Source organism: Nomascus leucogenys, chromosome 6, assembly GCF_006542625.1.
Source record: "Nomascus leucogenys isolate Asia chromosome 6, Asia_NLE_v1, whole genome shotgun sequence".
NCBI lineage: Eukaryota > Metazoa > Chordata > Mammalia > Primates > Hylobatidae > Nomascus > Nomascus leucogenys.
The window spans coordinates 58,125,252-58,138,255 of record NC_044386.1 but is presented as its reverse complement, the minus strand read 5'-3'; the positions used below and the strand labels follow the sequence as shown (position 1 = coordinate 58,138,255).

Below are 13,004 nucleotides of genomic sequence, written 5' to 3'. Positions count from 1 at the left end.
ATACTGCTGACCCGAGGAGCACCTAAGCAGGACGCTCAGGCCCACCGGGGTATGGCTCCAATCCCCTGAGTCCACAGGGGACCCCGTGGGCCTCTCTAGCAAATGCCGTCAAAGCCCCGCCCATATTCCCTTGGCACTTGCCATTTCAGTGTCCACAGGCCCTACTTTTCAAATTGCAGCCCCTGCAACTCTCTGAGATTTTCTCTGCTGCCAGAGCAGACTCAGCTCATGCATGGGGCGGGCCAGAAGTGCTAGAGAATTTACATCCCCCAGGAACAGCCCTCAATTCATGACCAACAGGAGTTGATGGATAAACACCCCAGCCCCTGTGCCTCTCTGGTGCGATAAATCTGCAGTGTTGTTCTACGCTTCACACTGAATCAGTGATAGGGTTGCCAGATTTAGCAAACAAAAATACAAGGCAATTTAATTTGAATTTCAAATAAACAACAAATAATTTGGGACATCTTTTTTTTTTTTTTTTTTTTTTTTTTTTTTTTTTTTTTAGAAATGAGGTCTCACTCTATTGCCTAGGCTGGAGTGCAGTGTTGCCATCATAGCTCACTGCAGCCTCAAATTCTGAGGCCAAAGTGATCCTCCCATCTCAGCCTCCCAAAGTGTTGGGATTGCAGGTGTGAGCTTACAGCTCCTGGCCTGGGACAAATTTACGCTAAAGCATTACTTGTGCTTTATTTTCTCTGTCAACCCCACTTCCAGAGCTCCCAGCCAGCTGTCACTGTGCTAACAGGCTTGCAAATGTACTCTTACATCCACTTCCTTCCCTTCCCTGTCTCCCTCACTCTGCTCCAGGATTTCCAGGATAGCCTCAGAAATAAACCACTTGTATTTGAATGCTTGCCTCAGGATCCATTTCTCAGGCAGCCCAGCCAAGATGAGGCCAGAGGCCCCAGGGAGTGGGTGGTGATGGCACTGCTGGGCTGTGTTCAACACTTGCCCCCTACTTCGAATCCCCTTCCCAGGTGGGGAATTCTGGAGTCTCCCTGCGCCTGTCCCCAAGGCCCACGTAGATGAACCACAGACACCCACCCACTCACCAGCACTCCCAGCAACTGCTCGGCCCTCCCCACCACCCTTCAGCCACCCTGCCTTGCGCCTGCTCAGATCCTCCCCAGCCAGATCCCGGCTCTGGCCCTCACCCTGCCTCTGGCCCTCATGGACTGGATATTTTTGCCTGGCTCCCTGGTAATTGAACCTAGTGGCTGGCTCTTCTCAATGTCCAGGCATTCATCTATACCTGACTAACGCAGCCTCCCCTGTGGCCCTGCTGCCAGGGCTGTCACCTCAGAGTCAGCCTCTGGCCCTGCCGGTCCCACAGGGAGGAGGGGTGGGAGTGAACATCCGGGCTCACTTCAGCCTGTCCTCCAAAGACTCAATGAAACACAGTGAATTAAATAATACCCTAAATAAAATAAATGAATGGCAGAGTGTTTACTAAATTCCCTGCCGTCTTCAGTGGGAGGCTGATTTTAGGGGGAAGCAGGGGTGAAGGATGCATATTCTGTTTGGGCTCCACGGTCCATGTCAGCACCTTGTGGCGGGAGCTCGCTGGCCTGCAGGATGTGGGGTGGGGGTGTCATGAAGTGAGGCCGTGAGGCCACCCCAAACGGGGCCTCAAAACTGAACGGCTCAGGAGACAGTGGGGCTGGGTTCTGCCTCGCAGATGCTCTCTGGCTCCCTGCGGTAGGGGAAGGTTCCTGCAGGGCTTGGGCTCTGAGTAGGGCTGGCTTACTTACTTACCTTCTTCATACTTGTAGTTCTCTGTGATGTCATCCCGCTCGTCACTCTGGATGCTCTTTGTGCTGATAAAATTGCCAACAGAACTCGTGTCCTGGTGAAGTTTCTGCTCCTTCCCTCCCTGGATGAGCCAGGACATGCAGTCAGCATTCACCATCGAAAACACAAAGGGCGTGTCATAATTCAGGTCCACTTCTCCTTCTTTGATGGCTCTGACAGAGGCAGGACCACAGCAGTAGACTCCTGAAGGAGAACAGGGGAGCCTCGGTGGGCTGTTTGTTGCAGGGCTGGGCAGGGGTGGGGTGCTTTCCATGGGAGCGGGGCCTGCCTTTCTTCTGGAGAGCCTCACCATTGCTCATCTCCTGAGGTGTGGCATCCAGCACCTGCCAGCCTCCATATCCAGGGGGCAGATCCTTCCGGGCCATCCAGCACTCATTCCAGACATGGAAGTTCCTGTGTCGAACAGAGCCAAGGGAGACGTTGTACTGCTTGGTCTTTCTAGAACAAGGCAAGGGAGGCATGAGCAAATGAACTGTTGGATAGAAAGACAGACTTAGCACACACAGGGCTTAAAACCTCTGGATAGCCAGGCATGATGGCTCATGCCAGTAATCTTGGTACTTTGGGAGTCTGAGGTGAAAGGATTGCTTGAGCTCAGGAGTTCAAGATTAACCTGGGCAAAAAAAGGAAGACCTTGTCTCAAAAAAAAAAAAAAAAAAAAAAAAATTAACTAGGCATCATGGCGTATGCCTATAGTCCCACCTACTTGGGAGGCTGAGGTGGAGGATCACTTGAGCCTGGGAGATCAAGGCTTGACCTTGATCATACCACTGTGCTCCAGCCTGGTCAGCAAAGCCAGGCCCTGTCTCAAAAAAATAATTAGTGACAGGTCTTCCTCTCGTGGACCTCTGTCTGCCTCCCAGAAAAGAGTTTCCCTCTGTGGACTCAGCTTGTGAACAGAAAGTGAAGGCTTCCAGAGTCCACTGAAGTTAAAAATCCTTCACTGTCTCATGAAACAGTCTTTGTGGCCCCTTTGTGTGTGTTGCTGACTCTCAGAGGCACTCATGGTCTTTGTATTTGGAGGTAAGGCCGTCCTGTGGTCAGAACTGTTGGGACTCAGGAAACAATACTCCAAAATGAAGGTCTCAGAAGCAGAAGTGTTTTTTTGGACCTTTTCCTGTCTTCCTTTCTCTCAGTCTCATTTACCCCCATGGCTAGCCATAGAAATTAAAATCTCTCCTCCCCAAAGTAGGAAGGTCATGGAAACCAGAACCCCTTTTCCCCAAAGGCAGTCTTAAAACCTAAAAATATTATCCTAGCTTTCCTTCTGCCTTTTTGTATAAAAACTGGCCATAAAAAATTTATCTGACCTACCTTGTTTGACTGTAGGTCAAAAGACCCTCATTCTAGAGAGGGTTCTGCCCCATATTGGGAAGGAAGGAACTCATGCTCAGAGAGGCAAAGCAGAATGTAGACAGACAGGGCTGGGTTTCCCCACTTAGTCTATTAGCATTAGGTCATACCATTTGTCTAAGCATATTTCTATGTGGCTGTCCATACTCTGTTAGACTAAGCATAAAAATGGACAATTTCCCCTGTATCTTTGGGTCTTCATTCTGAAGGCTCCTGTGTGTACGTTAATTAATGTGTATGCCTTTTCTCCTATTGATCTGATTTTGTGAGTTGATTTTTTTTTTTTTTTTTAACAAACCTTCAAAGGGCAGTGGGGAAATTTTCTCCAGGCCCCATAGAGCCCGGAGGTTCTGTGATGGAGGTGACAAAGATGAAAACCTCAACCCAGGGCAGAATGCTCTTATGATGTGAGACTTCTAAACCCCAAATGGGCTTTGTTCAGCTGTCTCCCAGCTGAAGATTGGCAAGAGGTGTGGGGGCAGCCTTGGTGGGGGGGCAGGTGGGGGGCTGAGGGAGTGTGGAGGAGGTGAAGGGGAGGGAGCAGGCTCATGGACATCATCCTGTCCTTCTTCCTGCCATAGGGCTTGGCTCTGATGTGTGGCCCTAGAAATAGGTTGAGAGATTGTTTCTCACCAGATAGTATCTTTCTTCTTATTCCCCAAAATCCTGCCCGTGTTGTCATAATACTCATCTATGATCAGGTTTCCATCTGTATCGTGGCCAGAGTCAAAGTTGGTGATCACACGGGTGGGGATCCCCAGACACCTCATCACTGCAAAAAGGGCAGAAAAAAATCACCTGTGAGCTGTGGATTCTGGACCCGTGTATTCCTGGACTTTGGGGCCTGGACCTAGGGAAATCTTCCATTTGCCATCTGCAGGAACATGCTGGAGCTGTCTGGAACACTGGAATAGTGATATTTCCAACTTCCTTCCCCACTTCTGGAGCTCATGGGAGAGATTCTATGCAAAGGTCAGGATGCTGACTGCTCAGACAAGCACTGCCCGAGCCAGTAAAGTCTAGCAAGCTGTGAGCTCTGCTTACGCCAGGAGGGTGGGACTGGCAAGCCTCTCCTTTGGCAAACTCAGAGGCCTGACTCAACTGCATTTCTCTTCTGGCCCTAAATCTCCATCTTCAAGCCAAAGCTGGAATTCCATTCCTTTCTGTGGTTAGGATTATTGCTTGAGACCATCAGATTCTCAAGCAAAACATTCTGTGGCTTGGAATCCCCCTTTTCCCTGGGTATATGATCTTGGAAGCCTCTCTAGGAAAGCTTCACAGATCAAGCCAAGAAGGAAAGAAAACCAGGTAACAAGAGATTAGAAAAGTGAGAGTTTCTACCTGGTAGAGAAATTCTTGAAAGAAGGCAGAGTGTTGTCTTTATTCCTGGGGGCTATGCATTCTGTTTGCCAGCCAACTTCCTTTCTTTATCCTCTGCTGTGTTTCCATTCTGTGCTTTTTATTTTTTATTTTTTTTGAAGTCAAAAAAGTCACACTCCAGCCCTTGTCCCCCAGGGCTGGAGTGCGATTGACGCAATCTCGGCTCACTGCAACCTCCTCCTCCCAGGTTCAAGTGATTCTCCTGCCTCAGCCCCCTGAGTAGCTGGGATTACAGGCGCACACCACCACACCCGGCTAATTTTTTTTGTATTTTTAGTAGAGACGGGGTTTCACCATGTTGGCCAGGCTGGTCTCGAACTCCTGACCTCAAGTGATCCGCCTGCCTCGGCCTCCCAAAGTGCTGGGATTACAGGCGTGAGCCACCGTGCCCGGCCTCTGTGCTCTTTTAAGTACAGGAAAATCCGACCATGAAATGCTCTGGGGATCCCTGTCCCTTCATGTCCAGCAATGACAGTCCACTCAATTTAATACTGTCAATAATAGTATCTACCAGCTGGGCATAGTGCTAAATGCTTCACACATAGTATCCTCAAGACAACTCTATATGATGGCTACTACTATTATCTCCATTTTGAAGACAAAGAATCAGCGGCTAAGAAAGTTTGCTACCTTGACCAAGGTCACACAGCTAGTAAGAGGCAGAGCTACCACTAAAATCCTGGTTTCACTGCTAAGTTTGCAGTCAATACCGAGTCCAGCTCTTGGTAGTATGCATACAGTTCAGCATCTTAGTGTTTTTACCTAATTTTACATCCTAAGCATTTTCCTATATTATCGAATATTTGCCAAAAGCAAGATTTTAGTGGTGATTATTTTGAAACATTTAGTTGGTTTTCAATTTTCCCCCTGTTGTAAATACTGTGATAAATACCTTTGTAGATCAATTTCCCCCCTCCCCTGGGACATATTCTAAGGGGTAAAATGACTGAGTCAAAAATATGGTTATTTGTAAGGGTTCTTCACACACAGTACTGTCATTTCTTAAACGTTTATAATTTTTAGTTTAAACATTTAATTGCGCATAGATTTTAGCTCACCCTCTTCTTATTCTGCACTTTGACACAGAGCCTCTCCAGGCCAGGGTGGGGACAGGCCTCTGGATGTGACCAGAAAAGGGAGGGGAGAAGCCCAAAGGGAGCCTTGAGCTCGCGTGGCAGGTTCTGAACAGGGCTGAAGAACTAGGGCAGGTGGTGGGTAGAGCTGACAAGTGGGTTGTAGGTGGAGGTGACACAGGACAGCTGCAGAGGTGAGGCTGAAGGTTGAAAAGCTGTCACTGAAGGACCCTGAGACAGCAGTGAGGCAAGAGAGCAGCATTGCAGGGGCACATTTATGCTAAAAGTACAGTCAGGAGGGTGGATGACACTCACAGTGACAAGAAAATGTGCCAAGGAGGAGGGCAGGGAGGGAGAGCAGGGAGCAAGCCTCCCTCTGCCCTTCACCCGGATGGGTGAGTTCATGAGTGGCCACCTGAAGTGTCAATAGTGGTGTCAACTCCTGCTAAACATGACTTGATGGGCACTTTCCCACCCTAACACAGGTAACTGGTCCTGAAGCACTTTGAAGTTCTCCATTAACCAGAGTATGAGGCTTGTAATGAATTGTTTACGAGTCTGTCTTCCTGAGGGCAGGGATTGTGTGTTATTCATCTTTATCATTACTCAACTATTAACAATACAGGGCAAGGCCCATTTTGCATCTTGTTGCATCTTTGCTGGATGGATGGATGAGTGGTGTCTTGTGAATATTTTGCCCATTCTGGTGATGTCTGAGTTCAACACACCACTATCCTAATGGTTGTGTGATATGCTTTGGGTACCAAGCTCAACTGTCCATACAGCATAAGCTTTAAGTGGTGATGGATTTGCACTGATCCAGTCTCACCCTTTGTTCATCATGGCTTGTGAGAGGACTTGGATGGGGAGCAGATTGTCACAGTAGAACAGAATGAAGTTACAGAGGGGTAAGAATGGTTTCTTACATAGGGGTGAAGCCAAGTCATCAGCTTCAAGTCACTCAGATCTGTGCAGCAGAAGTCATGCACACACATGTTTCCAGGGGCCTTGCTCCCTCTGTCCTTCTGGTTCTGTCCTCCCACAAAGAGCTCATCCCGACTATGGCTTTCTCTCCCACTTCTGTGCCCAGGACTCTTGAATTTGAATCTTGAGCCTGTCTAGAGACCTTGCTGTCACTGAACACATCCCTCACTGAGCTTACTGTCTTCCAGCCTTCTCAGTCTTCCTTTCTAGTCAAGGACATCATCATCATCATAGGTCCCAGGCATGGTGCCAAGCACTGCACGAGGATTATCTCCCTTAGTCCTCTTCATACCCATATGATTATCCCAACTTTAAAGATGAGACACCTGAAGTTTAGAGAGGTAACGTCACAGGGCAGAAAGAGAAAAGCCAGGGCAGGACATAAACCCACGTTTCTCTGATCTCAAAGCCTCTCATGCTTTTAACTGCAGGCCACAACACTGCAACTCCACTGGACATCCCAGCCACACCTCAGTCTCAATGCACCTTCCTCTGTGAAGTTTTCACCAATGACTCCACACTGCACTCATCCCTTCTCATGCTCTCACATAACCCTGATCGCCTGTGTCACAGATTTCAGCACTGGATTCGGCTCTCTGTAATTTAATGTGTCTGTCTTACCTTGTCTGCCAAATTACAAATCCCCCTACAATTGAGCTCATATAAGACTTTTCTTGCATTTCTACATTCCTAGTACAAGGCTGGGCACAGAGTAGGTGCTCATTATATTCCCGTTAAAGTGAGGCACCTTTAACCTGTTTCTGCAGACTCTCAGTCCTGATGACTCACAATTTGACATGAGATTTAGGTGACCTGTCACTGATGATTTTGTGGGATATGAATCCCTCGTGAAAGAGAAACCCATGTGTGGCATCTGTGCTTATGGACATGCATACACTACATGCACTTATGCAGTGACAACTGGGCAAAAGTGAGCGAGATCTCAGAGTTGGGAAGGGACCACAGAGTTATCAAGGTATATCACACCGCATTCTCAGCATCAGTAATTACATTTCTTCATTCAGCCACTTAGTAGTCATTCAGTGGTAAGTGTTGAGACCAGGTAGTCAATTAGATGAAGAGGATACAAAAATGAAAGACATTCCTGCCTTCGAGGAATACAATTTCACTTGATTGGTAGTGGACCATGTCCTAATGGCATATTAAAATGATGAGTATGGGGCCAGGCACAGTGGTGCAGGCTGGTAATCCCAGCACTTTGGGAGGCCAAGGAGGGAGGTTTGCTTGAGCCAGGAGTTCGAGACCAGCCTGGGCAACATAGTGAGACCTCACCTCTACAAAAAATAAAAAATTAGCCGGGTATAGTGGCACATGCCTGTGGCCCCAGCTACTCAGGAGGCTGAGGCAGGAGGATCGCTTGAGCTCAGGAGGTTGAGGCTGCAGTGAGCCATAATGGCGCCACTGCACTCCAGCCTGGGTGCTCCAGCCTGGGTGACAGAGTGAGATCCTGTCTAAAATAAAATAAAATATCTAGTATGTTTCAGGACTAGCTGTAAAGCTCTTTTTGCTCCAATGTGGAATGTGGCCCTAATTTTATAAGAAAATTCAGTGGAAAGTTAGAGTTCAATTTATTGAAATGCGTTCAGTTAGCTTTACTGCCACATTCCCATGGCTTTTATCGAGAAATGTCGCCAAAACTCCAGCTCTTAGAGTCAAAGTAATTGAGTATAAATGTGATGACTTGTATCACCTTTTAATTTCTCCCTGAACGCATTAAGCTTCCAAATGATAAATATATCACTTCCTGCTCTTTATCCCATGCCTTTAATCGTCCCTTATAACCAAGATGATCATATTGCTTTGGTCTTTCAGATATGCCATCACTAGATCATATTTGAACTGTTCTCTCTCACCTGTAATGGCAAGGAAATGAAATCTTATTTGTTTCCTTAACAGTACCTTAAGTATGCAAACGTATACCATCTGTTTTCCATGATAATCTCCGGTCTTCTAGCCTGCACTAAGACAAGGCCCTACCAAAATTATTTTTTGATAAGGGGGTGGGGGCAATTAAGAACTGAACCCTAGTCATCAAAGTGCAATAACCTGTTACTCAAGAAGTACAAATGAGCACTGTTTACAGAGAAATAGGAAATGGAAACAAGGATATCAACCTTGAAGGAGCAAAGCACAGCATGTAGGACCTGGGTCATGTATTAGATGAAAGTGGTAGCGCAGAAGATGGCACTGGGCAGTTGCCATGGAGCTGTGAGACCTGCTCTGTGGCTCTGTGGCAGATTTGTAAGGGTTATCTGTCCGTGTGTGTGTGTGGGGGGGGTCTTAAATGGCAAAAAAGGCCCCTTCACAATGAGCACTACAATCTACTCCCTCCATCCTCACACAAGTCAGTCTCCTGGACCAACAGAGAAAAGACAAAAATTTCAGCTGCTTATATGGGGATGGACAATCAGAAGATTGCTTTAAAAGACCTCTAGTCGAAATGTTTAATATGAATATTTTATATCTAACTTCCAGTTGCAAAATACAGAGAACAGAGGCATAAGAAGACCAACAATACAATGAAGCCCTCGAGTAAGTCTAAAAGGTAGAGTTGTGCAGGACAACTGTCTCAGTGTCTTCAAAAAAGTCATATTGAATTAAAGGATCTCTTTGATATTAAAGGAGACACAGAGGACATTGCAACCAGGTGCAATGTTTGGTTCCTAATTAGATCCTGATTTGGACAAACTGACTGTACAGACACAGCCTGTAGGCTCGTCCCCCGCCACTTCATGCTAGCGAAGACTGAACCATCTCAGCCAGGCATCAAGGTCAACATCAACAGTGATAAGTCATATTGACAGCAGGTACCCTTGATATTATGTGAACAGGAGCACTACTTTTGTTGTCTTCCTCCCCAAAATACATACTTCTAGTATGATCATGAGAACAATAACAGACAAATCGCAATTGAGGGACTTCCTAGAGCAGCGTCCAGGCCACAACACAGGCTCGGGAAGCCCAGAAAGAACTCAGCAGTCTTATCGAGTTAACAAGATGAGATCACAATTGAGGGAAGCTAAGATGGCTGAAATCTGCAGGATGGAGTGTATGGAGGGGAGAGAGCTGAACAGAGAGAGTATTCCAGAGATCTGCAGAGGGGTCTTTCAAGTCTTTGGCTGAGTGGTGATCTGTGCAAGCATGGGGATGAAATTCCAGGAGGCCAGATAAAGCAATAGAGTGGAGAGGCCTCATAATACATGGGGCATTTGATAAGAGTCTTCAGAAGAGGCATGACTTAGTAGTGGGGCTAAATTAAGCTTAGGGTAAAGACTGCTCTGGAGCCATCATAACAAAGCTTAAAAGCAAACCTCAAGGAGTTTGAGACCAGCCTGGCCAACATGGTGAAACCCTGCCTCTACTAAAAGAACAAAAATCAGCTGGGCGTGGTGGTGGGCACCTGTAGTCCCAGCTACTCAGGAGGTTGAGGCAGGAGAATAGCTTGAACCTGGTAGGCAGAGGTTGCAGTGAGCCGAGATTGTGCCACTGCACTACAGCCTGGGCGAAAAGAGCGAGACTGTCTCAAAAAAAAAAAAAAAAAAAAAAAAGCAAACCTCCAAAAGCTCAAATTAATCTGCAAGGAATTTATTATTGCTGTACCACACAAAGTCCTTTAAAGGAATAAAACAAAATCCAGTTATCAACAGCATAACACAATAAAAAAATGGGCAAGCACGCAAAGAAACAGAAAAATATGACCCATAGCCAGTAGAAAAATGAATCAATAGAACCAGATTCAGAAATGCCAGAGATAATGAAATTAGCACTGAGTGACGAATCATCCATACTCCAAACCTCAGCATCATGTAATATACCCACATAACACACCTGCACAGGTACCCCCGAATCTAAAATAAAAGTTGAAATTATTTTTTAAAAAGCTGACCTCAAAAAAAAAAAAGCAGACAAGGACCTCAAAGAGCTATTTTAAATATTATAAATATGCTCAAAATGCCCAAAGGGAGTTATAGAAAAACAAGAACATAATGAGAAGATAAATGGAAGGTAAAAAAAAAAAAAAAGACTCAGTAGAACTTCTAAAGATGAAAAATACACACTGGTCCAAGTGCAGTGGTGTTTACAACTAATTCATCACAACAAGTTATAGATTTCTTTGTTCCTTTTCCATTCCCACTGCTTCACTTGACTAGCCTTAAAAATAAATAAAAATAAAACTATATACATACGCGTATAAAAGACAAATACAATAGATGAAACCAAAACCATACTGAATAAAATACTGCACAAAGATAATAATATGATTTTTTTGTGAAAACACATCCAACTACAGAGCTACATATTAAACACATTAAAATGTTTCCCTATCATGCAGAGAGGTGAATGGAAGTGGGCTATGAGATAAAAGGGGGAAATTAATTAATTAATTTTAATAAGAAGGGCCTTTTACAAAGAGGTGCCTCAGCAGACCAATTACGGTTAAGTGCCATGAAATGAGGAATATAGTTAACTCTAAACATTCCAAGAAAGAAAGGAAATAAAAGGGAAAAAAAGTGGGAGAGAGGGGAACTGAAGTTTCAGGGATAGCTAGAAACAACTTTTTTATTTATTTTTATTTTTTGAGACAGAGTCTTGCTCTGTCGCCCAGGCTGGAGTGCAGTGGCCTGATCTTGGCTCACTGTAAGTTCACTTCCCAGGTTCACGCCATCCTCCTGCCTCAGCCTCCCGATTAGCTGGGACTACAGGTGCCCACCACCACGCCCAGCTAACTTTTTGTATTTTTAGTACAGACGGGGTTTCACCGTGTTAGCCAAGTTGGTCTCGATCTTCGGACCTTGTGATTCCCCTGCCTCGGCCTCCCAAAGTGTTGGGATTACAGGCGTGAGCCACCGCACCCGGCTGAAACAACTTTTGAATAAGACCCAGCCAAACCCCTGGAGCCCAAGAGGCAGAGATTAAAACAGTACCAGACTAATTGTAATAGCTAACATTTAGATAAAACTATGTGCCAGACATCTTTCTATCTACTCTCCATGTATTAGTCAACAACCTTACGAGGGAACATTCCGTACTATCTTATGTCAATGGAAATCAATGGAAAATAAGGCAGGTTTGTGTTTAGTCCAGGGCATTGCACAAAAGAGTTTGAACTGGGATCTAAGAAAAGGCTGGGGTATGCACCAGGGCCTTGGCTGCGGTTCCTTCTTTGAGACTTAAGGGTAAAAACAATGAGAACAAGAGTTATTGTATTGAAATGAAGATGAGATATGTTATAAAGTCCCCTACATAATTGAGTTAGAAAAATCTTAGATAATATCTAGCTCAGGGGTTTTCAAAAAAGTATTAAGCAGAGGGCCCTATATGCAAACCAATAATAAGTGAGGATTTGATGTATAAAAGACATGCAAGTTGGGTTGCTTTAGTTTAAGAGGAGGGCCCAGTCCCAGTCCCAACCAGGCAGCCTCCCATCGCCCACACCCTTTCCCACCTCCCCTTCCCCTTACAGCCCCTGGGACCTTGGACCTTATTTTACAGAAGAGGGATGATGCTGTATACCTGCTTACGGTCACACATTGGTACCTCCCAACCCTCAGCCCAAGTCATTGCTGTCCCCTACCCCACTTCCAACCCCAGGCAGTTATGTACAAGAATAGACCAGGCATATTCCCAGGATGCCTGGCTTCTTCTTAAACAATTTTCTTGAGATATAATTCGCATACCATAAAATTCAGCCTTGTAAAGTGTGCAGTTCAGTGGTTTGTAATACAGTCCCAGGTTGTACAACAATCTCTACTGTCTAACTCCAAAACATTTTCACCTCAAAAGGAAACCTCATTACATTAGCAGTCACTCCCAACTATCCCCTCCTCCCGGCGCTAAGCAACCACACTCTACTTTCTATCTCTACGAATTTGCCTGCTCTGGACATTTCATATGTATGAAGTTATACACTAGGTGGCTTTTTCACAGCTGACTTTTGGGGATTTTTCAGGCAACAGAACATCACTGTCCCCTCTGTTCTCTTGCTATTGTGCAAGGCATCCAGGCTACTTCCCAGACCTCAGCCAAGGGCTGAGGGTTCCAATCTTGTCAAAGAGTGAAAGGCCAGAACAAGAAGAGCCTGAGGGCCTAGAACTCTAGGGTGCCTGGCCCCGGGCACAGAAAGGGTAGGCCAGGGAGTTCTCTAAAATTCTCAAGTAACAGGCAACTGAATGGATGCCAAGGACACAGCACATCCCAAAAATTATAACCTCATCTTTGATGCACACAAAGCCTCCTTTTGTGGTTTTTCTATGGGATGTTGAAGTTAATGTGTCAACATGTTGAAAGGCCACACTGGGAGGCAGGGCCGTAGAGGGGACATGCACGTCTGAGTCAGACCAGAGTCCCTTGGTCACTTTAAGCCTGCTTCCTCATCTG

The 13,004-nt window shown here is 45.9% G+C and overlaps 1 protein-coding gene across 2 annotated transcripts in view; it reads right to left on the bottom strand.

The window, feature by feature from the left end:
- The window catches only part of TGM5 (transglutaminase 5), a 34,769-nt gene that overhangs the window by 4,478 nt on the left and 17,287 nt on the right, over nt 1-13,004 (bottom strand). For both annotated transcript variants that reach the window (XM_003266796.4, XM_003266797.4), the window contains 3 exons: nt 3,802-3,940; nt 2,105-2,208; nt 1,759-1,998 (listed from right to left, as the gene is read on the bottom strand). In XM_003266796.4, coding sequence (XP_003266844.1) covers nt 1,759-1,998; nt 2,105-2,208; nt 3,802-3,940 — 483 coding nt within the window. The remainder of the gene's footprint in view (nt 1-1,758; nt 1,999-2,104; nt 2,209-3,801; nt 3,941-13,004) is intronic.